This window comes from Alligator mississippiensis, chromosome 1 (assembly GCF_030867095.1).
Source record: "Alligator mississippiensis isolate rAllMis1 chromosome 1, rAllMis1, whole genome shotgun sequence".
NCBI lineage: Eukaryota > Metazoa > Chordata > Crocodylia > Alligatoridae > Alligator > Alligator mississippiensis.
Genome location: NC_081824.1, coordinates 343,248,738 through 343,276,564, shown reverse-complemented (window position 1 = coordinate 343,276,564; position 27,827 = coordinate 343,248,738). Strand labels below are relative to the sequence as shown.

General features: G+C 39.5%; 1 protein-coding gene across 6 annotated transcripts in view; it reads left to right on the top strand.

Annotated features, from left to right (window-relative positions):
• Positions 1–26,476, top strand: part of REV1 (REV1 DNA directed polymerase) — a 75,680-nt gene extending 49,204 nt beyond the window's left edge. For all 6 annotated transcript variants that reach the window (XM_019485073.2, XM_019485074.2, XM_006277679.4 and 3 more), the window contains 11 exons: positions 1,560–1,780; positions 6,159–6,331; positions 7,509–7,611; positions 9,401–9,566; positions 9,960–10,162; positions 12,776–13,009; positions 14,808–14,928; positions 18,822–19,042; positions 19,178–19,334; positions 20,165–20,267; positions 26,051–26,476. In XM_019485073.2, coding sequence (XP_019340618.1) covers positions 1,560–1,780; positions 6,159–6,331; positions 7,509–7,611; positions 9,401–9,566; positions 9,960–10,162; positions 12,776–13,009; positions 14,808–14,928; positions 18,822–19,042; positions 19,178–19,334; positions 20,165–20,267; positions 26,051–26,162 — 1,814 coding nt within the window. In that variant the 3' untranslated portion in view covers positions 26,163–26,476. The remainder of the gene's footprint in view (positions 1–1,559; positions 1,781–6,158; positions 6,332–7,508; positions 7,612–9,400; positions 9,567–9,959; positions 10,163–12,775; positions 13,010–14,807; positions 14,929–18,821; positions 19,043–19,177; positions 19,335–20,164; positions 20,268–26,050) is intronic.
• Positions 26,477–27,827: the final 1,351 nt, after the last annotated feature.

The window sequence follows — 27,827 nt, the reverse complement described above, 5'->3', positions numbered from 1 at the left end:
TTATCAAATCCCTTTTATGTTCTTAGTAGTTGCATCTCAGATCATGCCTTGGCCTTCCTGATTTTCTCCCTTTGCGCTTATGTGATATACTTATAAACTCTTCCGTGGTAATACAGTTGTCTACCCTTTTTGTTGGATTCTTTTTTGAGTTTCAATTTGTTGCTTAACCAGGCCACCCTCCTGCTGCACTTCCTGTTCTTTCTTTGCATCAAGGTAACTTGCTTCTACACCCTTACTGTGGACTGTTTAAAGTACACCTAACTTCTTTTTCTCTCAGACTTGCCTCCCAGGGGATCCTGCCCACCAGTTCCCTGAGCTTGTTAAAGTCTGCTTTTTTGAAGTCTAGTGTCTTTTATTTTGCTGCTCTCCTTCCTTTCCTTAAGATCTTGAACTCTTATCATTTTGTGCTACCCAAGTTACCTTCCACCTTCACATTCTCAACCAGTTCTCCCTGTTGGTGAGCAGCAAATTGAGGATTCATGCTGGCTGTTCTAATATAAACTACTTTAAATTAATATGAAGTATCAAAATGTATTGAAATGTATACTGGTAAACATAAATTGCCACTTAATGTAGTACTACAGTTCTGACTTCACTCTTAAGTTTCTGAAGTTTGAGGAGGATTTATGTGATACATTTTTTAGCTCATCTAACTTTTTTATTGTCTACCCATCATCACCTAATTATAGTACATTTTCCAAAATATTGTATATAAACAAATATGATTTAACTTAGAAGTCCTTTAGAGGTTTTTGGTATTATTTACTTGTTAGTAATAGGTAGTTTATGGATGTGTTTCCATGTTAGTGCACTGTTAAAATTGTGAAACAGATATTCTAAAAGTTAAAATCTTCTGAAGTTCAATGGTAATAAAAATACAAATTCATTCTAATTAATGAAAATTGCTATTTAAAAAAAAAAGTATGTTATATTATAACTTGCTTCATTTGATGCAGTAGAGATAGATATTTACAATTCTCAGTAAGGCTATTAAAATACCAGAATCACTTATCTTTGAGCTAGGACTGCTTGGTGAAATAAGTTTCGACCCATTCCAAAACAGCTATAGTGAATAGGTAGAGTCATGTGTATACAGCTGTGAGCATACTCTGTATGTTATATTTTCACTTTGTTTAAGGTATCAAAACTTTTGGGGACTTAAAACTTAAAATGTGGTACCAGCTTTCTTTAACACTTATTAAACTATTAGCACTAAGCAAAGTACAGAAGATGGTCCTTGACTAGGGGATGTACAGAAGGATTATCCTGCAAGCTAAAGTCTTGATACTTCACCCTGAAATAGGGACACACATACCAGTTAACTGTAGGGTAGCACCTTAAATTAAGCACGTGGTATTGATTAAGCAAAATGCCAAGATGCAAAAGTTCCTGGGTTGACATATGATTTTGTCTTTGTGATTAATTTTTCCTTAGAAAATTAATTAAATGCTAGTCAGCTTAGCATTTTTTTAAAAAAAGATAGTGCTTTAAAAATATAAACACTTTGAATTTATGTGGACTTAACAGAACAAAAATGTTTTTTGGTTTTTTTTTGTTAGGAGTTGGTAGAACAATGGAATCAAAGTTGGCATCTTTGGGAATTAAAACTTGTGGAGATCTACAGTATGTTTCAATGGCAAAACTCCAGAAAGAATTTGGTCCAAAAACAGGACAAATGCTCTACAGATTCTGCCGTGGCTTGGACGATAGACCTGTTCGAACAGAAAAGGAAAGAAAATCTGTTTCGGCAGAAATAAACTATGGTATAAGATTTACTCAGGTAAATCTAAAAAATATTTTTTTACAGGGCTATCACCCACTGCAAAAGATCCTCCTCTTTCCCCATGAGTACTCTGAGTATCCTCACTTTATCTTTGTATTAAATATCACTGTATGTTGCAGCCAAATGAAAATTTGACAGTCCATCAGTCTCTGTTCCAGGAATGATTCACCAGATTGGTTACGCAGTACTATCGCAGGACTGTCCCGCTTGACAGACATTTAACTAGTTTTTCTTTTTAAGATGCTGTGGGGTTTCTAATACTTTTTGTTAAACGGTAAGGATGTTAAAATAATACATTCAAAAAGTATTAGTGCAAAGGCAAATGAGAAATAAACCATATGTAGAAATTATAAAACATAGTATCAGAATCTTTGTGTTCCTAAAATTAGACCTTTAATTCCATATAAGAGGAATTCCTAAACAAAGTTACCAATTTGCAGAAATCTCAACATCTGCATTCTCCATTGCCTTTGGTATCAAAATAAGAATTTAGGAGCTTATTTTTAGGCTAGTGGTTCTCGAGCTTTTTAGACTTGGGGCACTACTGAATAGATTCAAGGCACCCCTTGGAAAATCCCAGCTCTGAATTTTCACTCTTATTTTTTTATTATTATTACAGAAAAATAAGAGCAATTTCTTCTGTTGCAGAGAACTCGGAAAAGGACCCAACAAGTCATAATGTTTCTAACAATATGGATTCCTATTTAAAATCTTTGGGTTTATCATGAGATTCATACCTAACATAGCTAATGTTGTGCAGCACCCCACAGGACCCTTAAAAGGATCTCAATCCACCCCAACATGCTAGGGCATCCTGGTTGAGAATTATGGCTTTAGGTACACTGGAAATTTTGGACCCAATGCCTTTACTGCAGTACATGCCCTTTATAATCTAAGGTGCAGATTGAATAATGTAGTAAACTATAATATGTTATTCCTTAACATGGGAATCAGGGAAAGAAAAGGAGAGGAAGTATAATGATCCTGGTCTAACAATGAAACAAAAAGCTTACCTTTTGGAATTTTCTATCTTTGAAAAGTTAAGCAGGGCTCAACTATTTTCATTTCAAAGGGAAAAATTTAAGGAATTTTAAACTGATGAAAATGCTACCAAACTACATGATATTGTCTAATTTTAAACTAAGCTGAAGCAGTATAAACTGAGATCTTCACTAAAACTCCCAAAAGTCATATCTGGCTTCCTGAGCTAATTGCTCATTATCACCAGAAGTTCTGCAATTTGTCTTTAAACTCAAGATGATGAAAACAATGGCAATTTTAGATCAAAGTTAAATTAATTAAATTTAGTTTAAATTGTGTAGAAATGCATGAGTTAGGCCCACAGCAGACATTAATCTTGCTGTGGGATCTGATTAATTTTATCCTGGATCCAAAAAATTGTGCATCCTGCCATGCCAGATGTACATAGCAGGACACACACATTCCATCAGGTGCCTGCCAGTGCAGAGAGGCCAGGATTAGGGAGCCAGATCCTGGACTCCCTGTACCACCAGAAGCACAGCATCAAGGACTGATCCCTGATGCTGTGCTTCCCTTGCCACACTTTGATCATGCTCACACATAAGGAGCCTGGGCTCAGGGTGCCAGGTCCCTCATCCTAGATTCCCCATATGCCCAGAGCGTCAAAAGGTGCTGTGGGAAGCATAGGATTGGGGATTGGTTCCCAGTGCTACACTTCCCACAGCACTCTTTCATCTTGCCAGCATGCAGCTAGGCTGCACACATGTCTTTTTAATAAATCCTGGTATGCAGTAGGGTTGTAAACATAATTTAAAAAATAATCATATAACTTCCTCCAATTATATTGGGTAAACAGTTAACCGATAACACAACAGCTCCAACACAGCCACTGCTGGGAGCCTCTTCTGAAGCCCTTTGACCGGGTGAAGTGGGGAGGTGGCAAGCCCAGCCAAATAACTGTCTACATGAAGCCCTGCACTAGGAGAAAGGGAGCACCTGTGAATGAGCGGTAATTGCTTAATTGATGAGTCATTAGGCAGCCCCTCCCTCTTGCCTGCCCTGCTGTTTCTGATTCCTGCTGGGGCACCCTGTGGCTTCTCACTGCCCCCCCCCCCCCCCCCCCCCCCCCCACTTCCTTCAGGGAGCTAACAGACTTAGTTTAGTGCCCCCAGTTATCACCAGGGATCCTGTTTTTTTCCTTTGATTTAAAAAAAAAATCCCAATTTTCATATTTTAAAAAATGTGTGGATGGATGGATAGATATAGATCTCTCTCTCTCTCTCTCTCGATATATATAGATATATATATCTATAGACATTTTTCTGTGATTAAAATGAAACACCACTATCTATCGATATCTAAATAGTGGTGTTTCATTTTAATCACAGAAAAATGTGGATTGGGGGTTAATTTTTAATCTAAAAACTGGAAATTTTTTTTATCAGAGAAAGCCAGGATCCCTGGTTATCACTGTACCTATTGGTTAAACAATTAATCTTTTAACCTTTCACAACCTGGCATCAGATCTGATCTCAGGCTCCCTGCTCTGGCAGTTGGACCATTGGGATCAAAGGAATTTTATGCCCAATCCTTCCTTTTCTGGTATGGCAGGACGCATGGGCACAATTTCTTTGATCCCAAGCTCACAATCGCATTAATGCCAAGGGCCTAAATGGTTCTGGATTGCAGAGAACCCAGGATCAGAGACTGGCCACCTGATCCTGGGCTTCTTGCATGCTGAAGTTTTTTTAAATGTGCACATGCAACACAGCTGCTCAGATGCCTGTTCATTTTGCTGGCTCATGGGGAGCCTGGCACTGGAAACTGCCTGATCCTGGATTCCCTGTGTACTTGTCCAAAGGGTGTGAAATTGGGGTGTGGTTCCAATCTCAGGCTACCACACTGGCATGTTCAAGCGGTGCAGCCCACTACCAAGGAGAGGCTCCCTGTAAACTTTTGAAAACAGATATACATGTCACATGTTCAAATTAATGTGCGATACAGACCATCCACAAAGACAGTCCACATTAAGTGCTTTTTAAAATATGGAATATCTTTGTGGCTGGTTTACCTTTTTATTGCATGATAAGTTACTTCCATGTTTGGCGTGTTACAATTTATTGCATGATTTTACCTAACATCTGCCAGGGGCCTTGTTTTTGTTTTGTTTTGTTCTGTTAGGGGTTTTTTTCTATTTCAGTGGTTCTCAACCACAGTGCCTTGACATCTTTTCAAGGTTGCCAAACAATATTAGCATTTCTAGGTGTACAAACGTGATCCACAAAATAAACCCAGAGATTTCAAATAGGAATCTATTAATAGCACTCTGACCTGTTTTCTTCCTGATCTCTTTGCAACAGAAGAATTGCTTTATTATTTTTCTGTAGTCAAAAAATAAATGAAAACTAAGAGCTGACATTTTCTGATGCACGTTTTGAGTCTAAGAAGTTTGAGAACCATTGTACTAGGTTATTGGGCTGACAGGTGCAAGGGCCCCTCCTCTTTCTCCTATATCAAACAGTTGGTAACAGTTGATAGAGGGGTATCTTGAGATTAGACTAGTGGTTCTCAACCTTGCTATATCCTTTGTCATAAATATGATGCATCAGTAAAAAAAGAAAAATCCTAAAATGAATTCAAGGCATTGGGTAAGACCTTGTCTAGAATGCTGTGTTCAGTTGTTTTAATGTATGTTCAAGAAATACAAGTTCAGACTAAAAGATATAATGGAGAAGAGATACTTGGATGATCAGGACAGTGGAAAACTCATTTTGCAAGAGGAAATTAAAATAGTTTGACTATTTTAGTGTAGTATAATAAAAGCTAAGAGGGGATGTGATTGCTCTCTGTAAATGCATTGGGGAAAACACTAGGGAAGCAGGAGAGCTCTGTAAGTTAAAGATTAATATTGGCACAATAACAAATGGTCGTAGATGGGTGAACAGTACATTTAGGCTAAAAATGAAAAGATTTGTTATTGTCAAGGCTGTGAAGTAGTCAACTAATCTTCCAGTGGGAATAGAAGATGCAGAAAAATCAACTGTTCTGTAGGTAGAGTTTAATAAAGTTAGGAAAGTATGATGTGCTTGCCTGCAAATAGGGTACTGGACTCCAATTCAGGAGGTCCATTTCATTCTTGTGGTCATACTGTTGAGACTTTTACATTTTAAGCTAAGAAAGAGGTATTCTTACCCATGAATTTTTTTGCTGTAGAAAACTGGCCAGACTATCACTTATTTTTAAAATCTGTATAGTATACACTTGGCTACATATTAAACTACATGTAGTTTAACTTGAAGTACATTCCATGTTTTTAAATAAAGACCTTTTTAGATGTCTATTACTGTGGTACAAGAAATAAATTATAAAGTGAAAACAATTTTCTTCCTTTTAGCCTAAAGAAGCGGAAGCTTTTCTCCTGAGTCTTTCAGAAGAAATCCAACGTAGACTTGAAGCTGCTGGTATGAAGGGTAAACGATTAACTCTTAAAATCATGGTCAGAAAGGCTGGAGCCCCTGTAGAACCTGCAAAATATGGAGGCCATGGTATCTGTGATAACATTGCCAGGTAACTTTGAACAGAACAAACAACTTCCAGTTGCCAGTCAGTTGTCGTGATTGTGATTGTGCAATTTATTGACCATTATGATATCTTAAAAGGGCCTTTTAAAGGTTCTCAGCATTTTGTAGGATTGAATTGTACCTAATCAGATACATCTGTACTTCATCAGATTCTCATGAAACCTTGTGCTATATATATACTTTGACTAATGTGTGTGTCTGTAACAATACACACACACACACACACACACACACACACACACACACACACATATATAGAGGGAGAGAGAGAGAAAGACATTAATCAAAGTATATATAGATATATACCTTGCTGCCTTGATTCATTATCCCTACTTTGATTAGTCTATAAAGTGCACTTCTACCCTGCTTTCTACCTGACTTCAGATTAACATGGCTTAACTACACAGTGTCATAGGTAGAATGGTGTTCTCAGACCTAGCCTACTTCATATAGACTAGGTTGCTTAATATAGTCCTCTGGTCATCTATATGAATGTGAATTTATCCAAGATAAAAATGGGGAGTATGGGAGGAACAAAGGATGGAACCAAGGGTGTCCAAAATAGGAAGGAAGAACAGCGAAGCATGAAAAACAATACATGATAAGCACACCAAGAGGAAAGGGGAGAAAAAGTAGACCGATACAGCTCAAAGTTAGGAAGTTGTCACATACAGAAAGTAGTAGAGGTTTCTAAAAAGAGGAATGGGAAAAGAGCTTGATATCCTCAGTACATTCTTCATATTTAAAGAAAATGGAAAAATCACCAGTGAAAAAAAATGCAGCTTGTATACCTGTGGCTACTTCATAAATATAAAGGTAATTTAATCAAATATTTGTAGTTACTCTTACAGTTAATTAACGCTAATTATTGTGATTGTTTGCCCTCCTAATAGACTTAATCTAGAAGTTAGAATTGTTCTTTACTGTTAATAATCTGTGTCATAAAAACCGACTTCATTAAGGGCATGTTCAGTCCTAAGTTACTTAAATATTAACCACGATTGTTCTAGTTTCATAGATTAAAATGTTATTTTCCTTCATGGTATTAAATAGTTTATATTGTGCTTGGATCCTTTCTAGGATTAACAAAGTGTTGTTTCCTTTTCTTTAATATTTTGTAATGCATCTTTTGTTTAAAAAAAATTATGCTAAATTATTTACAGGACTGTCACTCTTGACCATGCGACAGACAGTGCAAAAGTAATTGGGAAAGAAACTCTGAACATGTTTCACACAATGAAACTGAACATATCAGATATGCGAGGGGTGAGTTAAAACTGAGATTTCAAAGTTTTTGTATTATGTTTTCCCACTTTACATTAGTATATGCTCTGCAACTTTGTTGGGTTGCAAAGACTGAGTTTTTGTTGGTGTATTCCTAATAAACTTTTGCATGATAGAAAATCCACCCATTAGATTTCCATTCATTTCAAACCCTAATTCAGATTCCCCTAGAGGTTTCTCTTTTAAGATTTAAAGAAAGTTATAAATCACCCTGCACATAGTACCCAGGTATCTCATTAACTGGCCAAAATAATTTTTAATAATACAGTTTTATTCCACTTATACATCAATTTGGTCCAACTTTCTTAGATTCAATTTTAGGAACAGCTGCTTTTCCCCTGAATGCAATTGGATAACTAAAGATAAAGATCTTGATTTTTTTCCTTTGGAATTTTGTAAAGGCACCAGCAGTTCAAATAATCAAGGAAAAGATATAAAGGGTTAAATGCAGTAAAATACTAAAGAATTGCAGTGAAAAAAATTCTGACCTGTAACCCTTATGTAAGTTACCTTTGCTTCGCTATATTAAACAAAATTAAAAGTCAAGGGATGTTTCTCAGGGCAGGAAGTGGATATAGCTAGAAAAATTGGCTGGTGTAAGTCCATGCAAGTTGCATTTATTTTTCTGATATTCAGATACTGAAGCAATTAAAATGATGTAGATTAATGAGCTGAGAAAAAGCAGTTCTTATTAGGTACATCTTACAGCTTTTAGGTTACTTGATTAGTATTCCTGTCCCTGGTTGTTACATATCTATCTACAGGCATGTCGCATCATACGCGTATTTAACTTGCGCAAATTCAACTATACACGGGTGGGGAGGGGGGACGGGGCTTGAGTCTGCACGCGGCGCTGCCGCTTACCTGGAGGCCCAGCCACCACCATGCTGCCAGCGGTGACTGCCCCTGACTCCAAAACCTCCCGCCGCCGCCCAAGCTGTGTGGCCAGCCGCTGGGCGTGGTGGTAGCCAGGCGGCACACAACCATCCCCACCACCACCCCGCGCTGTGCTGCTGCTGCCAGCCACACAGCTCTAAGCACAGCTCCACAGCAGCGGCGGGAGGTTTTGGAGGCAGAGGCAGTCACCACTGGCATGGTAATATGCGATTTCACTATACACAATTTTCGCCTTGCACACTGCCTTTAGAACGTAACCGCTGTGTAAGATGCGACATGCCTGTATTTGAGTGTGAGCGGTTTATGTAATTTATTAAAACTGGTGCATGATATATACATTATTGATATAAGCCTATTGGCTTGCATTTTAAGCCAATTCTATTCCACCTGTTAAGCATGTTAAATAGATTTGGGTGCTTTAACTGCAGTTCTGTTCTTCTCTCAAGTCCATGGAAAATCTAGTGTAAAAGGTGAATGGGTTCTGCTCCTCTTCTTTAACTGCTTTTTTATGACTCAGTGTTAATTGAGATGGCAGTGTGTTACAAAAGTAGGTGAATTGGTGGACTCTCAGGGACTTGAATTGGGTGGAATTGAAGTCTCATTCAATGCATACATCCAATTAGAGTGCCTGATAGGTGCAATAAAATCTAGCTCTTTTAAAAAAAAAAGCATTCTTTTTTTAATTGTGGCAGGGGATGATCTTATTTTTAGTACTTGTTTATATGTATTTCACCATTCCTTTTAGAAGTATTCTTTTTCCTCCCAAAGTAGTTTTTGTTTCTGGGGAAAGAGGAATGGTGAAGAAACGCACAAAAAATCTACATCAGAATTAAAGAAATTACTTTGAAATCTCAATCATCTTTGTTGTTTTTAGGTTGGCATTCAGGTGCATCAATTAGTTCCCATCAATAAAACCACTTCAGCTGTTTCCTCCAACTCATCAGTACGATCTGGACACTTACCTGGTGGATCACATTCAGTTCTTGATCTTTTCCATGTTCAGAAAGCTAAGAAATGTTCAGAAGAAGAGCATAAAGAGGGTCAGTAAGATAATCTTGTCAGGCTTATTTTGTATTTGCAGTAGCATTGGACTCCTCTTAACTTGATTTGGAATCATCTTAACTTTGCACGTCTGAGCTTTTTTAGACATAATTGAAGTGTATATTTTGCTGCTTCATCTCACCTGGAAAAATGATAAATGTAAGGGTCTTTCTAGGATTGTTGTTATTTTTTACAAAGTCTTGAAAAAAAAATAAAGTAGTATTATGATTAAGAATAGAAAATTTGTCTCGGACTCTATATACAATATAAATTACTAAATGTTTTGCAATAGAAAGAAAAGCAAAATGTTATTGCAATTCATTACTGTATGAAAGCAAAAGAGTTTCTAGACTCAGGATAATTTTTCTACATTTTTTTTCTATATTTTATAGTGTTTGTAGCTGCTATGGATCTTGAAATATCCTCTGCATCAAGAACTTGCACTTTTCTGCCATCTCGTACTAGCCATGTGACATCTGGTCTCAATCCCATTATTAGCAAGGCTGACTCTGCAGTCAAATGGAATGGTTTACACTCTCCTCTCAGTGTAAAATCAAGGCTTAATTTAAGTATTGAGGTTCCATCACCTTCCCAGGTAAAATGTGAAGTACAAAACATCTGATGTATCTTTATAATTGGTGTATGGCAAGCTGTCCAGCTTCTGGAGATCCAAGCTGCTTCTGCAGCTGAAGCAGTGGGGAGAGCAGCCATTAGTTGGGAGCCCCGGAACCACCAGGTTTACAACTCTGGTGCATGGGTGTACAGTTCTTAGCAAGAAATGTTGCATGTAATTTGTGTTACAGGAGAAGAGATTTAGAGTTATAATACACATCGAGTGTGATATTGCTACATACATTGAGTGAAGTTTTCCTGAATTTTTAGCATATGATAGCAATCTAATAATTTAAACAACTTCAACTTCATCATATTATAAGGTGAAGAAAAGGTAAACAGATTTTACAAGGGAAGAATATGCTGGAGCAAAAGGCGACTATCATTCGTTCAGTATTTTTCCCCCTTTTATAGTGTTAAAGTGATTATATCAGAGCATTGAATTATATTACTTAATGCCAGTGATGCTGAAGCTCTTTAAAGGAATGTAAACAGTTTTTAAAATAATAAATCAGCTCTGAAAAGCTCAGTTTTAAGACATGTTTTTGCGTTAACACAATTATTGCCACGCTCATCAAACAAAATATTTCAATTTCTTACATAGAGCTTCAGTTTGATAGGCTATATGGAAAATAACACATAATTACTAATGAACCACTGTAGGAACATTTTTGTGAATTACCATTTATGTTTTTTTCATAAAAACAGAACTTTAAAATATTCCCTGTACCTTTTCCTTATTCTCTTAATATTCCCAAGCTGTTGACCCAGACATCTGACTAGCGCTAAACAAGGATTAATTGCCACACAAGTATGCAGCTTAGTTCATTCAGATAGCAGAGAGCGTACATTTGCCCATGCTTTAATCATACCTTTAGTTGCAATATAGACTTATCCAAAGCCATGGGCAGTGAGAGAATGGAGTGGAAGTTGATTCTGCATGCTTTTCTTGCCTTGATAACTGAATGCAAAAGGTCAGGATACGCACAGTGAACCCAGTAGTCAGTGAGCTACTAAGTATGACTGTTTAAGCTAATACATATTTTTATGAAGAAGGATTGTATAGTGTAGATAGATATACCTATACCAAGTTTTGTCTGGCTCTCATGGGAAACGATAGCTGGGCTAACAGTAGCTGTGGATAGATTAAAGCTAGATAGAGATGATTACCTGACTACAATTATGCTTTTATTTGCAGGATAGATGTATCCTTTTAGAGCGTCTAGTGTCTTTCCCTTATGATCTTCTTAGGAAAATATTTTGTGTTAGCTTAAATAAGGACTTAGTTTCCTAGTCTCATCTGACCCCAGCACTCTTTCCTGCCTAGGCAGGGAGTTGGACTCAGTGATCTGTTGAGGTCCCTTCCGACCGTAGCATCTATGAATCTATGATAGTTTCTGCCAGTGGGGGGGAATTCTAGTAGTCAGATCTGATTTAATTATTACAAACTTGATACAAAAACAGCATTTCCATTAATACTGTATCTGTTATCGCATGATGAAGGAGCAGCCTTTCATTCCAAACCATCTACCCTACATCTAATAGTAGGTTTCTGGATAGGCATTCAGAGTCACAATTGTAGTGCAGAACACCCTAATTTGTTATCAAGAGGCTCTATTAGGAAAAGTTAAGTTGCCAAGTGGAAGCTATTTTTATTCTGGTGTGAAGAGCATCACTTGTAGCTTCATGAGATGCAAAGCTCTGTAGTTTTTTACTTGTTCTTTCTGAAGAACTTGGTACTTTTCATTTAGCTTTGTCTGCCTCTTATCTGTAAATGGTGTTCTATCTTGCCACCTTCCAAGTGACATACCTGAGAATCCTTATTTCCAGTAGTATTAGTCTTCCACCTAAATATATGTTGTTCATCCCTATTTTTTTTCCAATCATGCTGAAGTAAAAGCAGGACTCTTTTTTGTGTATAGGGCCTTATCTTCCTAATAGTGAACAAATATAGTGATCCTCTCCTCAGATTTTTCTGTCCTTTGACAAAGTGAAAGATCTCCCTCTTCCTACTGTCCTACTATCCAAGAATACCAGAACTTGTAACAATAAGAGCAAAGCAACTGAGGCTGTTTAAACAAACAATTATCTAAACAGGCAGTGATCCTGTAATTAACACCTGTGAACCTGCTGCCTAGAGCTCATAAACACTTTTACCAAACATGCCTTAATGAAGCACCTGAACCTGATGCTTCTTTTGCCTGAGTAGGTTTGGGGTATAGTCTGCCAGCTTTACGTTTGGATAAATGCACTGACCAGATTTTATTAGCATTGTTTTTATGATCACCAGATTATTATGAGGGAAATTAAATCGTATAGATTTTTATAATTGCAATGCTAAATATTTAACTCGTGAAAAAAGATTTAAATATTGGGTATACTGAATAACTTAATTTTGTAAGTATTTTTTTTCTTCTTCCTCTTGGCTTTTACAGCATTCAGTACTTCTAGGTTCCTAAGTAAGTTTGTATGGGGAAATTAGTATGCCACGTTTTGTTTGAATTCCTTTATTCAGACTTCAGTTCTCAGCATGAATACTGTCTCTTTACATGTTTCTCAAAAAATCTAGTGACCTTTTTAAATTTTTCTTTTGTAGCTAGATAAGTCTGTCTTGGAGGCACTGCCTCCTGATCTTCGAGAACAAGTAGAGCAAATATACACCATTCAACAAGGAGAGATATATGGTGATAGCAAGAAAGAGCCAATAAATGGGTGCAACACTGGACTTCTGCCCCAGCCAATTGGAGCAGTTCTTCTACAAATACCAGAACTCCAAGAACTAGACAGTGATGTGGGAATTAATGTGATTGCCCTGCCTGCATTTTCTCAGGTAGAGTATATTTTAAAATAACTGGCTTTCAGTATGGAGTCAATATGCATGAAGCTTCTCATCCGTAGTAATAAGTAGTTTGACACCTTTTCTCAGGCAAAATTACTACAATCTGTTGTTCATTCAGAGCCATCATAATCCGCTAGTTCAGTATTATCTCTGGATTTATAGTCATTCCAAAGTACAGTAATACATGTAAAGATTTATCTTTTCCAGTGTCACTGACTCCATGGTTTGAAAAGCTTTCTTTTTTATTTTGCTACTCTTTAGTGTGTATGCAGAAACTTTATACTTCATTTTCAATTACACAAATAATTTTTTTCTTTTGCATTGCAACTATATCACATTGTACTACCAGTATAAAACAGCCTAAAAATCAACTTAGCTTTTTACAGGAGGGTTCACTTTATTGTAGACAAGTATTTTAGTGACACAGGGACATAGATTCTTTGACAACTGTAGTTTTAACTGTCAGGTTACGTTGTGTCCCTGGGGAGAAGGAAAGCAGGGCAACAGTTTGTGTACCTGAGAAATCTGCAAAGTTTTGATGCATTTGGCACGGGAAAGGGAAGCACAGCAACAGTTCTGTGCATGTGGTGTTTTCCAAAGTCATCATCTCTTTAAGACTACTTGTTTATAGCTGGTATGGGAACACAAAAGTGCTTTTCAGCATGATGCCTTAAGGTAGGGGGATGGAAGCTATCCCAGAGGTTATTAATTTGTCCCTTTGTCCCAGGATCTGGAACTGATGTGTTGATGCAGAGGAAAAGGATCATTGGGCCCTTTTACATGTGCTCGTGTGGTGGGGTGGGGTGGTGTTTTAATTAGAGCGACTTCAAGAGCTGACATCTCGTGTATCAGCATCCCCACTCTTAAAAATGGTGCGGGAATCAGCTGTTAGATAGAAGTGCGAAAAAGCCGTGTTGAAGCACCTGATCTATACAGACACTGCAAAGCTGGGTTGAACTAATGTGCTACAGTTTCTGGGAAAGCAGTTTTTGGGGGGAGGTTGGGTTTTTTTTGGGGGGGGGGGGGGGGGGGGGCGGGGAGGTCCACATCTGCAAGCAGCCACAGTGTGTTAATTTGTGCTTTGTCCAAGTTGAGGATGAGCAGGTGGAAGAAAAGATTTGCCTGGAAGCCAAGTCTTTCATACAGTAGTAGGAGGCCAGTTTTGGTGTTTGGGTATGCTTCTATAGAGGAGAAAAGAAAAGAACTCTCCCACCTCCCTTCCAGCACAATATGTAGCAAGCTCCTGCACTTAGTAAGTGCAGGACTGTTTACAAGTTGTTTCATTTGGGGAACACAGCATCCTAATTGATTTATAGGCAGCAAGGATTAGGAAGAACCCCAAGGACAGTGCCTAGTCTTTGAGGGTGGAAAGAGCAGCCTTAGGTGCTGCTTTCTGGACTAGTGCAGTTATCTTAAGATACAGTTTGTCCTTAACACCCAGAGTGTTTGTGTTGAGAATTAATTGGCATTTATTTAAATGGGTGCTTTGGAATGTCTTTTTTAATATTGACTTTATTTATTTAATTTTATATCATATTGTAGTAAACTTAATTGTAAAACTAATTTTACAATCTAAATAATACATATTTAAAGGAAAAATATGCTTTTCACTTGTGGACTAAGGAATATACAGCAATACAAAGAGAAAGCATATAGTATTTTAATCTCAAAGTTCACGTTTAATACAGAATGCAAATACCTTTCTCAATTATGAAAAAATCATCAAAACTAATCAAATAATGTTGCTAACCAGTGAAATAATTTCAGAAAAAGCTCTGTCATTTTTCAGGTGGATCCTGAGGTTTTTGCTGCACTGCCTGCTGAGCTGCAGGCAGAACTCAAAGATGCATATGATCAAAGGCAAAAGCAGTCAGAAAACATGATTTATCAGCAGCTGCCTGGCACCTTTGGTAAGTATATTAAAATTGTAGAATAAACTTGTCTTGGACTGTGATAATATTTGATACAGTCCTAAAAAAGCTACAAAATATAACTTTCATACTTCTAGGAGGCCACTGCAGTGTGAGAACACTGCTACATATTTTGGTCCAATGATTAGATCAGTATAAAGATGGCTTGAAAAATACCCTTTTTTTTTTTTTGTCTTAGTGTAACTAACTGTAGCTCATCTACATTGCAGGATCTGGTGGTCTGACTATACAAGGAGGGGTTAAGTGTTTCTCTATACATATAGATGGGAGTGTTCATATGTGCCTAAGATCTGAGATGTCCAACTGTGCTACTGGACTCCAGCTTTGTCTTTTTGTTCAAATTATTTCCTTTTAGGATTATATTGCCTAAGCTGAAAGTCTGCGTGTTGGAAAAAGTTGGCTTGCTTTTCAAAGGCCCTTGGTGCACATTCATTGAATTTAATGGGCCATAATATGGAAAACCAGCCCCAAGATATTCCACAGAATATGTGGAGCATCTTTTGTGGCTGTTTTTTATGGTGCCATAAATTGAACATGTGGCAGTCACCCCAGTGCAGACAATCAGCTGACTGGCAGCATCGGAATGTGGGCAGTCCCTGTTCTGGAACCAAGCTGGATGATGCCCAAGGCCTAATGCTGACAATCACTGATTGTGGGCTTTAGGATGTGGGCTTACTGAGACCTAGCAGGTTTTGCTACGTGGACTGTAGGGCAAGGCTCTTCAAGGTGGTGGGTCCTGGCATCACAGGGCGTGCAGCAGCTCCAGGGTTTGTGACACTCCTCTCCTGCCAATTTGGATAATGCTGGGGACGGCTCTAGGTCTAAGCCAGGAGGCTGTCTGGTGTCAGATTGCAACACTCAGCTGAGCAAATGGATCTGGTACTGGGCAGCCCTGGGATCTGGGACAAAGCCACTCCGTACCCAGTTCTCAAGAGCAAGCTGCGGGTAGCTCAGTGTCCAGATTCCACCCACCCCCTGCTCTATCCCCAGGGGCAGCCCCAGATCTCAGGCCTGAGATTCACCTCTTTAAACTGGTGCACAGCTGGGGGTGGGGGAGCTTCTCCTATCCCAAGCTGCACGCTCTGGACATGTGCAGTCAAGGATGAGGGAGGAGCCTTATCCCCAACTGCACCATGGGGGGCATCCTGAGCCCAGCATTTAGGAAGTCTCTCCCTGCTGTCAGGCTTACTGTGCCCAGAGAACTTGAAAAATTAGGTGAGCGTTCAGCAAGTGCTCCCAGCTGCATGCCCACTTAGAAGTTGGTGGTGCTACAAGCCTGTTATCAGGGAAAGGCTTTCCAGTGTCAGGCTTATGATGCCCTGGACCTTTTAAAAAAAGGCAGGTGGGCAATTGGGACACCCAGCTGCATGCATCCTTTAAGTTCCTGAGTGCCTGTGGAAATAGGACCTGGGGAGTGGGAAGCTTCTACATACCCAAGGCTCCTAATTCAGGGCTCCCCACACTGGCAGATGGCAGTCGTGCGATTGGATTCTGACGGATTTAATGCGTTGTTCCCAGAATTGCATGGCCTGCCAGATGCATCTGGAATAGCAGGGCATACATTTCCACAGATCTCAGTTGCACGACTGCTTTCACATTTGGCAGCAAGCTAAGGGGGCTGGAAAAAGTAACTTAGAACCTTGCTGAAGAAGAGCAGCAGAGAGATAATCCTCCCATTGTTAAAGCGACTCTTAGGCTAACACTGTTCCACAGTATCTTTGCCTGGATTTCAACATTTGTTTGCACTAGCCTGTAGGTTTTTGCACTAATCTTGTTTTGTAAAAACAGCTTTCTCAAGTGCATTATCAGTTTAGTTCCTTGAGATTGTCTGAGTAAAGTTTACATTTCTACAGAGTCTTATGACGTAAAGATAAATACTGTTTACATACAAGTGTTCGGATTAGCATCTCCTAGTGGATAGACCATGGGACTGGGATTAAAAGACTTCGGATTGATTCTCTTCTCAAGTCTGCTCCTAGCCTGCGAGTGAATGGTGATCTTGGGAAGTCAGTTCACTTCTCTGTTTGTTTCCATTTAGTTAAAATGGGGATAATGATACTGACCGCCTTTTAAAGAGCTTTTGATATCTGCTGATGAAGTGTTACATCAGGGATAATTTTCAGTTCTTTGGTGTTTTGTCACCAAATATTTGTGTACAGCTTTGAAAAGTGTTGGGGGTAATCTGTTCTCCTCCATGAGAAGTTTGAGGATGAATATCCCATCAGAAATGTCATTGCAAAAGTCCTGAAAGTTTCATTATTTGTGGGACAAAATCTTTCTTAAGTTTTCATTTTTTTAATACTAGATACTTGATTGTTACCCTTCTTTTGATCAAACTGTATCCTTTACCCAAATCTTGTGAAGATCGTCTGAGCTAAAATGGTTGTTACCTCACAGAGTTAAGTTTGGCCACTGGAACCAATAAAGAAACCAAAACATTAGTCATATATTTTCTTCAAGCTATGATATCAGCAATTGGGCTGCTGTGTTTTGCACCAGTGGGAATTTCGTTAGAATCTTTGATTTCATTCCCAGTTATAGGGGTCGGTCCATGGGCTGGATCTGACTTGCGAAGAGATTGGATTTGGCCTGGGAAGGCCCAGCCTGGCCCAGGGCAGCACAGGGAATTGGGCAACATGTAGCTGCGCTGTGTCACTCGTCCTGCCTGCAGCACCCTCCTCCACACCCCTCTCTGCTGCTTTCTCATTCCTGCACTTACCCTCGCTACAGAGGGGCCAGGTATCTGCAACGAGGGTAAGTGCAGGTGACTTGAGCTCTCCAGGGTTGGGGGTGGAGATTGGTGGCCATGGCAGGGGACCAGATTTGCAGGCTCTGGCTTGCTTGAGGGTGCAAAAGGTTGCCAAATTCTGATGTAGTGCAGTAGAATAATCAATTCTTGGATCCTTGTGGATGCGCCAGAATCTGATAGGATTGGTATACAATTCCCTCGGTTCGTATGCTACTTTACAATTGTGAAATACTTTGCCTTAGTACAGATGATGAGATGGTGATCACTGAGCTTAGGTTCAACCAGTTACTCTCATTCAGACTTTGGAATATTTGATATTAAAGCCACCTCACATATAAGAGGTGTCCTGTTAATTGCAAACTTCAGGGCTTCTGCAGATGGCCCACAGTGGCCACTAAATTTTTTCCCCCCATTTAATGTATTTGACTTCTGTTTCGTTGGTTGGATTCTTTGTTTGCTTGTTTTTCACTTCCCTTTAAGCTTGGATGTTGGCCCTGGCTGGAGATGGAAGTTAGTCTGAGATGCAGTGGTGCTCTGAATAGTTGGTGCATTTTGTTCATGTGCTCAGGGTCAAGTGATCATCAGATTTGGGATCGGTGAGGAATTTTCCCTTGGGTTGGATTGGCAGAGACTGTTGGATATTTGTTATTGTAATGTGGGATGCAGTCCACTTCCTAGGATCATCTGAGTGTATTTTACCTCACAAAATTCCATGACACTGCCAAAGTGTTGATAGCACTTGTGTCTCCAGTTCACTTCCTGTTAGTACCATTGTAATGTTTTTACCAGATGCCTTGTGGCCGTGGTGCACAGAGGGCCACAGTGAATATCCTTTTGGATCCTCCCCTTTGTCGATGAATGCAGAGGGCAGGACTGGCTGGCTGGGTTTTTCCCTCCAGTGCCTTGTATTCTTGTGAACATATAGTTGGCTGACATCTTGTATACCTGAACTTCCTATGAATGACTTCCAAAAAGTTGCATTTAGAATGTTTTTCATGATTAAGCCTAAGGTGCATTTTAATGATAGGTTTGTACATTTTACAAAAGTGACATGGTTCTCACCCGTCCATGGAAAAATACTAAATTTAATAACCACCAATTTATTCCTTTTCTTCCCTGCCAGCATCAAAGAATCCTTTACTACAATTGAAGCAAGCAACAGTAAAAACTAAGAAAAAAACCAGGAAAAAAAATGCAGTCAGTCCTATGAAAAAGATTCAGAGCCCTTTGAAAAACAAACTCCTTGGTAGCCCTGCAAAAAACACAGTAGCCACTTCTGGAAGCCCACAGAAGCTAATGGATGGTTTCTTAAAACAGGAAGGTACAGTCACTGGTAAACCTCAGGTAATTTTTCCACTAGGAAACTTTTTACAGACATTAAAAGAACATTTGCTGAAAATTGCATAAAATCAATCAGTATATAGTTTTTGTTGCTTTTTTAACTAAATACAATTTGTGATTTATTTTATTTTTGAACAGGTGGAACCCGTTCCATCAACTTCAGATAATCCAGGCCCATCAGATTTAAAGACAAAACCATCTGTCTCATTTAGGTCACAGGCACCCAATCTAGCTGGGGCTGTTGAATTCAATGATGTAAAGACCTTGCTTAAAGAGTGGATTACAACTATTTCAGGTGAATCATACTTCATACATTTTGTTTTTGTGTTATATTTGTGGGGATTCTGTATACATCACAACGTTCTCCTGAATGTTACATACTTGCCTTGCTGCCACTGCTTTCTTTCAGCATTTTCTAGTCATCTTGGTCTCTCACCTTCTCCCAGTTTGAAGGAACTGGATTCCTTGTATTGTTTTTCTTTTATGGTTTTGCCAACCCCTTGTTGCCTCTCTAGGTAACATTTCCAAAAACTATCCACTTTCTTTTCCACCTCTTTGAGTCCCTGGTTCAAGCCAGGATGCAACCTTAGTTGTTGTAACTGTTCTTACTCTAACACATTGCCCATACCAGGGTTAAAGACACTAGAAGTGAAGCTCTTTTTTCTGTTTTATATATTTCTTGTTACACAAAGATGAATAGCAAGATTTCTTAAAGTATCCTAGTATTCTTTGTAAAATAACAAAAGCACAAATCATTGCATATGAAGTTAGATTCTATTTTTCTGTAAATCAAAACAATGTATTGCTTTAATATCTGAGCCATTTTCTTTATGGTTTCTGTCATTGTATGATGCTTCTAAATAACTGTAAAACACCTCATCCATTTTAAATCCCCGTTCTTTTCATATGTGTTTAATAGTAGCTGTGCATGAAAAATAGAGGGAATCTGCTCCCCTGATCCCTCGGGATCATATAGTTCAATTTATAAGCAAAGATTCCATTGATTTTTAGGTCATGTGGGAATATAAAAGCTGCAAGAGCCTGCCCAGGAGTATTAACCACCTCAGAATTTCTTTGATTCCAAATATACTGGAATAAAAATCCCCATATCTGTTTTTCTTTCAGATCCCATGGAGGAAGACATTCTTCAAGTTGTGAAGTACTGTACTGATTTGATAGAGGAAAAGGATTTGGAACAGTTAGATTTGGTCATAAAATACATGAAAAGGTAGCTTATTTACTGATATGTATAACATTAATTGTGCTGGAGTTGTACAATGCAAGGTTATAAATTTAGCAGGTCTTGCGTTTATGAATGCAGGATTTCTGAAGAAAAATTAAATTGAACAGTTCAAAAGAAAGGTTCCTATTTTTTGCAAGGTGAAGCAAGTGGAAATAGCTATAACACTTAGGCAAACTTTATAGCATTTGCTACTAGTAATTTGAACATATTTTGGACAGAGAGTGCTGTATTTGTCTATGCTGCTCTCTTCCTGTGTTTGTCCCCTTATTTTTCTCCATCCTGTTTAATTAACTTACCTTTTTAGTTTCTTCCATAGTCTCAGCCACTTATTATTTCTGTTCTATCAAGTCTAATCTCTTTTCACCTTGACTGAGCTCTAAAATACCATATCTATTTGATTCTAAAATAAGGTTCCCACCCACAATTTAACACTAGGAGAAGAAAGCTCCTAATCTTCAAATTGTGTACGAGGGCTATGCAGGAGTGGGGGCATGTGGTTGCTGTGGCTCAGACTCTGGCCCATGCCCAGGGTCCAGGCACAGCCTAACTGCAGCTCCTGCCTGCCCCTCCCTCCCCCTACCCACCTCACCAGCCTCTGCACCTTGCCATCTCTCCCTCCGCCCCCACTGCCTTGTAGCCTCTGCCCCCTGCCTGCCACTATCTGCCTCTCTCCCCTCCCCCACCCTTGTTCTGTGCCACAGACTGTAACCCCAGCCCAGGCCTGTAGAAGCAGCAGCACAGTCCTCACAGCTGCTATGGGGCTGGGCTGGGGACATGCTCCATGTCCCAGGCTAGAACAGGGACAGAGCCTGCTGGCATGAAGCAATGGGAAGGGGGCCAGGGAGCAGAGTGGCTGTGGTGGAGAGGGGAAGGGGGCTTGAAGCTGAGGGTGGGGCGGGGGCAGGCACAAGGAGGCGGCAAGCTGCTTGACCTCCCCACTGCCTGCCCCCATGCAGCAGTGGGGGGGCGTGAATTAATGGCAACCCTCTAATAGTTAGATTCTGTACATGAAAAATTATAATCAACTTGTACATTTTGCCTGTGTAGAATCTAATTATTGAGGTGGTCATCTTAGATTCAGGTAAATGTGATAAATAATAATCAAAATGGTTCCTTCATTTTTACTTTCCCTGAGAATCAGAAGGCCCAAGTTGTACTTCTGGCTTGCCCACTGATTTGCTGTAAATTGGTATATTGCCTACTTCACAGGGTAAAATCATTAAATGGGTACTTACAGAAGTATTGAATGCACAGGCATAACTGAATAAATCATGTTTTTCATTAGGCGGTTGAAATAAGAGGTTTAGTAATACAATTAAGTTAGTAGACTGGATAACCATTTTATGTTTTACAACAAAACTGGCATAGAAACTACCTATTTAAAGAAAAAAACGGAATTAATTTCTTGCCCTTCTGGTTTTTTGTTGGGTAAAAGAACCAAAGCATCATAGAGGGGCTGTCATGGTACCAGATTTGCCTGTGGCTTACTTTCCACAGTGAAAGGGCTGAGCAGCACATTTACAAGTTGTCTTACAAGGATACCTTTGCAGATCCAAGCAGAAGAATGCCAAGGCAGGGTTGGAATAGGAGGGGATTCTAATCAGTTGGTAGCAGCAGTACATGCTGGTCCTGCCTGTGAAGCTCATGACAAGTTGCTGTAACTTAAGCCCCTAGAACACATTCATTTAATGGTGTGATTAGATCTGATCTCTGATCCCAGCACGTGTGCATTGTGCCATGCCACACGTGTGGCAGGACATGCAGTTTTGGGATCAGGGATCAGATTGCAGTGGCATCATTATCACTTACCAGAACAGAGGGAGCCCAGGATCCCTGTGCCAAGTTGAAATTTGGGGGCCTGTAGTCTGGGTGGGCCTGGGCCTGGTTCAAGACTCTCTTGTGGTCCTGGGACACAATCAGCTGGTTGTCAGTCCCAGCCTCAAGACCACACCAGAGACTTGAGCTGGCTCAGGTTACCCTGCCACAGCTTGAATTTAAGTCCTAATGAAAAACAGCCACAAAAATTTTGCACATCTTTTGTGGAATATTTTTGTGAGCAGTTTCCTATTCTATGATGTTATTAATTCCTTGAATGTGGAGCACAGGGTTATTATTTATGGTGCAATTAATAGGCTAATTGCATCTTAACTGTAACATTTTCCAGGGGCTTAGACGGGCATCAAAAACTATGAGGATGTGGGGGGGAAAGTACCACATTGTGGGATGCTTGGATGACCAATCTATTATGTAAACATGAAGTAAAACAGTACAGAACAGTACCTGCTCCCTCTGGGCACATTTTCTTCATGCTTCAGTTGCTTCTGGAGCATTTTATCAAGCGCATGTATCTGTACACTGGCCTTTTGAAATGTTTCAAATGTTACATCTGTTCATAGCCTGAGCTGCATTAGGAATTATTCTAATCCCTGTAGCAGTCCAGAAAGTCTTAGGATTTCTAACCCTCTCCCTCCAAGCTGAGAGTTCTTTGCTGCTCATCCTCTAAGCACAGCACAGAATTCTTTTTTGACAAAACTTCCTGGCATTTAAAATTTCTAAATTTAGCTCATACATCTCCATGAGTCTTGAGGGCTTCTGTCCTAGTACCTTATTTTCTGTCCCCAGCCTGACAAGGCCCCAGAGCCCCATCAAAATATCTTGAATTGTTTCTAGTCTTTTTAGAAAGAAAAATGTACCAAAGGGGTCTTAGTTTTAGTGGGGAAGTATCAGGATCCAGAAAATTGTCATGTCAGATCCTTCACTACTATGATGAAGTTGTGTGATATTAAACCAATAAATTGGCACCTGTATTGAGCTTCATGGAAGTTGATGTGAATTCTTGTACATCTATAGAAATTGTAACCCCCTGAAATCAGAACAACCTGAACACTGCCTCTGTAAGATATTAACACTTATTTACATATTCAGCATCATGAAAAAGTAATCCAAATGCTGTTTATATGAATTTATTCTGATTCATTTCTACTAGGATTATTGGTCTGGGTACTGGAAAAGAATTCTTCAAGTAATTGTCCATATGTACGTTCTTGCTTTGACTGTTCATGCCCTGAGCCTTGGACTGGAAATTTTTTGCATTAGCAGTGCCCATAGACCCTTGCTTTGTCCTACCTCCATGCCAAAGGGATAAAAGTTGATGTGCACTTCCTGTACAGACACCAGAACACCTTGGGTCCCTGATTCCCAGGCTGTCATTGGATGAGTCACAAGAGCCATCTTCTGGCAATACAGGCAAGCCCCGCTTAATGCCATTTCACTTAGCACTATTTTGCTATAATGCTTATTTGAAATTGATACCTGATTTCACTTAGCACTCAGTGAGTTCCGTTATAATGCTATCAGTCATCATCTTGGGCCATCAGATACTTTTGGTTTTGCTTAATGCTCATTTTGCTTAACACTCGGTTTTCCAGGAACCAATTAAGAGCACTAAGTGGGGGTTGCCTGTAAAGCTGTTTATCTGTGAGCTGCTTCTCTAACAGAAGATATGAATGGCTTGCAGCACTTCATATGCTGGATTGCTCTTCAGAGGATCTAACTGAACTTCCCTCATACAGCCTGGTGGATGTACTCGATCAACCTGAGCCATTCAAGATGATCCTGCAAATTAATGACCTAGCTAAGATTGTCAGGTGTATCCTGTCTTCTAATGTACTTGCTGATGTGTGCATGGACAGTAACTATAAAGTACTTGGCTTCCTTGGGTGCTACTCTTGCACACATTCTATTTTTTCTGCATCAGTATTGATGGAAGCTAACAAGAATTCAAATAGTCTTAAAGCCATCCCAAACAAATGCAATTATTTTGGCCCCTTCCTGTTGAAATGCCATGACCTTTTGGTAAAGTCTCTGAGGGACCCCAGGCCTTGCTGCTCATCCTGGATCTGTTGACTCAAGACTGAGAGAGCAGTTTAAATGCCATTTAGAGTGCAAGACCCATCCAACATCCAGACAGGGTGATGAATGGCACACAGGTGTATTAAGTATAGTATCTGCTGGAGCTCAAGTTTGCTGGTCAGACTTTGACATCAGTTTAAGATGTATTTGGCATTTGTCTCGATCCATTCTTAGCCCATGTTCTCACCCAGCTGTCCTCAGATTCCTTCAGGCCTAGCAACATTGAGAGAACTCTGTTTTACATTAGCATCTGAGAACCTTGCATTCCTTTTTGGGCCACCATGTCAGCCTAACTGCACTGCGCTTCACTTCACCTTTCATGGAAATGGTTTGATCTGACACTTTCTTCCAGTGATTATATTAGTAAGAAATGGAAGTGGGAACCAAACACTAATGGTAGATTCTCCTTACAGTCTTCTACCTAGATGTACTTTGAAGGCTTGCCCAAAGCTTCTGCCCAAGCAGTCTCTTTATTTCACCTGAGTCAATAAGTCAGCTTCCCAAAGTCCTGTTTCTCCCAAGTTTAGGGTTTACTGCACTCAGGAGACTCTTGGCCTTTGCCTAACACCTGTGTGAGGAGCAATCCCTGTTTAAAAAAAAAAAAAAAAAAAATCTCTGTAGCTGATACTTAAAGGTACAGTGATTTATTGATCACCCACATAGAAAGTTGCCAGGGCATAACTATCTTCTGATTATAGTTTCATATCATAGAACAGGCAGCCCAAGAAAGTTGTGGAGTCTCCTTCATTGGAGGTTTTCAAGAAATGGATGGATAAGCATTTATCTGGGATGGTTTAGGAATAGTGTATCCTGCATCCATTTAGGGGCAGAAATAGAAGACCCTTGAGGTTACTTTCAACTGCATGATTTTTTGCCACCAGAGCTCAAGCCACTTCCATACATAATGCTGCATAAATGGTAACTACAAAGCAGCCACTGATGCATGCTGCCAAGCACTGTGTCCACAGAAGCCTCCATGGTTTTGGCAGTTAGGAGTTGGATCCAGTGTAGACAAGAGATGATAGGAAGTAAGCTAATTGAGCAGTAGACAGAGCCATCTCTGGCAGGTGGAAGATAGGTTAAGGTTGGGGATAAAGAAGGGAAACCAAATGGCACTGTTGCTGAGCAATGTTAACTAAATTATGGCAATTTAATAACAGCGCAGTGCTAAGTACACTAATGAGAATGAATAAGGAAGGAGGAAATGAAAAGTGGAATTCGAGCTTGGAGGTGGTGGAGCATATTCACAATTATATGCCAATCACATAGATCTGGTGTTACTAGAGCAATCAAGAAAGCTTACTTCTGAACGCATCAAAATCTTGGTGTGTGCACTTTCGGTGGGAGTCAAACTAGTCTGGATAGAGATAAACGGGTGGGGGGGGGAGCCAGTACACTAGGCAGGTGCTGAATTTGGTAGGGCAGTCCTCCAGTGGCTGTTTGCCCACTGGATTCAAAGACTCTCTCCAGCTATCCAGGCACTGCATTGGTGGCATCCATATTGAGAATGTGTATGTGGTATTTATTTGAAGGAGAAAGAGAAGTTAAGAGAAAGAGAAGTGGAGTTCTCCAGCTTGCCCACATACACATTCATATCCTTGCCCTCCTCTGTAGTCAAATAAAACACAAGACTGGATTGAGAAGACTGGAGAGCAAGAGGTAGGCACGGGCTGGGGTATTCTGGGTACTGCTAAGGGGAAGTCTTTGATCCAAGGCTCAGGCATAAACACATCCACAGTGAGGAAGGGTACACGGACAGTAAATGCATCTAAACTCCAGCTCCTTCCTGGTGAGTAACTTCTGTCCTAAAGCATCTTCTGCTGCTCTAAACATGACTACTTTTCCCCCCACCACAGGTTAATGCAGTCATCTGTGGAATCGGTTTGGAATATGGCATTTGACTTCATTCTCGACAACGTTCAGGTGGTTTTACAACAAACCTATGGAAGCACATTAAAAGTTATCTGAACTTGTAGTAAAGAGCTTGGTGAGAGCCTGGTGCTCTCTGCTAGCTGTGCCATAAGTGCTTGTGAAGTATTTGCAAAGTGCATGATAGTTAATGCCCTAAGTTTTTATAATTTTAAATTTCTTTTTAAACAGAAAAAGTGTTTTTGTACATTTCTTTTAAAAAAGTGCCAAATTTGTCAGTATTGCATGTAAATAATTGTGTTAAAATTCTTTTATTGTAGTATAGACTCTATTTACAAAATGTTTGTTTATAAAGTTTTATGGATTTTTACAGTGAAGTGTTTACAGTTGTTTAATAAAGAACTGTATGTATAGTTTTGTACTGATTTCATTTTGTCAATGCTTCAATTGGAACATAATTCACCCTTTGTTAAAGCTACTGCTTTAAGTCTTTTTACTCAGCTCTGCAGCATTTAAGCTATTGCAGCCCTAGTAGAGCTCCCTATTACAGGGTCCTCAGATTAGGCCCAACAGTGGGAACCAAACATGTGTGCTCTTAACCTTTCCTTAGTCTGAATAAGCTCTAATACTGCTTTTTCTTGTCCTCCCTCTATCCATTTTAAGCATAATGTGTCTGTTATCCTTTATAACCAACAGTTGTCCACATATACAGGTCCTTAGATTTTAGGGCCAAGACATTCTCCTTCCTTGCCTAATCTCTGCCTCAGTTCTATACCTTCTGTTAGAGCTAGAGCATCATCCAGTTTTAAAGATATCTAGTGATAGAGTCCCCTGCATTCCTTGGTATTGGTAGTGTTAACTTGTAGTATTTCTGGTTTGAATTTTTTTGCCATCACCCTCCACTCTTGCAGATTAAAAGTAGATGCTGGTTGCTGCCACTTCTCCAATAATATACATTTCTCTCTTATAAAAGTTGTTTTTCAGGCATCAGATTGTTCTTGTAGGGTTTTTCCCATCTTTCAACCTTTCAATATAACATGTTTATAAGAAGCATATGGTATTGCGGTTTTAATGGAAAAGTTGCTACTCGTGTCAAAGATTACAAGAGGCCAGACAATCCTCCAACTACTTATTTTCCCTTGTGTGTGTGTCTAGGAAAATTTTTCTCCAAATTACTGTATTCCAGGACAAAGTCTCATCTCATGCAGTGGATATTTTTAATCTACTTAAGTTGCCATAGCTGAAGTGATCAGTTTGAGCCAAAACCTGTATCGATATAGCAGTGTAGAAAATGCTCACAGTAGCTTAGCTCAGCCTTAGAATTCCTTCCAGTCATTCACTTGAGGCTAACTAGCGCTAACCTATAAAAAGCCTTAAAGGATTTGCCACCACAGTAGGTGTAAGATGTTGTTACATGAAATAATGCAGTATTCCTGGCCATGGCAAGCAGTGCACCAGTCTAGTTTAAGATCAGCACTGCTGTGGATCTTACACTTAGTGAGCATGTGTCCTTATCCCATAACAGCCAGGGTATGTTTAAGACTGGCAAGCAAACATTTATTAGATTCCAGGGAAAGATTTAGCTAGATCTAACCTGATCGGCTCAGAATCCAGATCCTCCTCCTGCTCTGTAGCTGATACTTTTGAAATAATACTCATGTAGAACATACAACAAATTGAATAGCAAAATGTTCATAGTGTCTGTTTGCTGCAGGCTTTAGTTCTACAATCATAATTGACCAGGGCTGGTCTCTTTCCATGCGC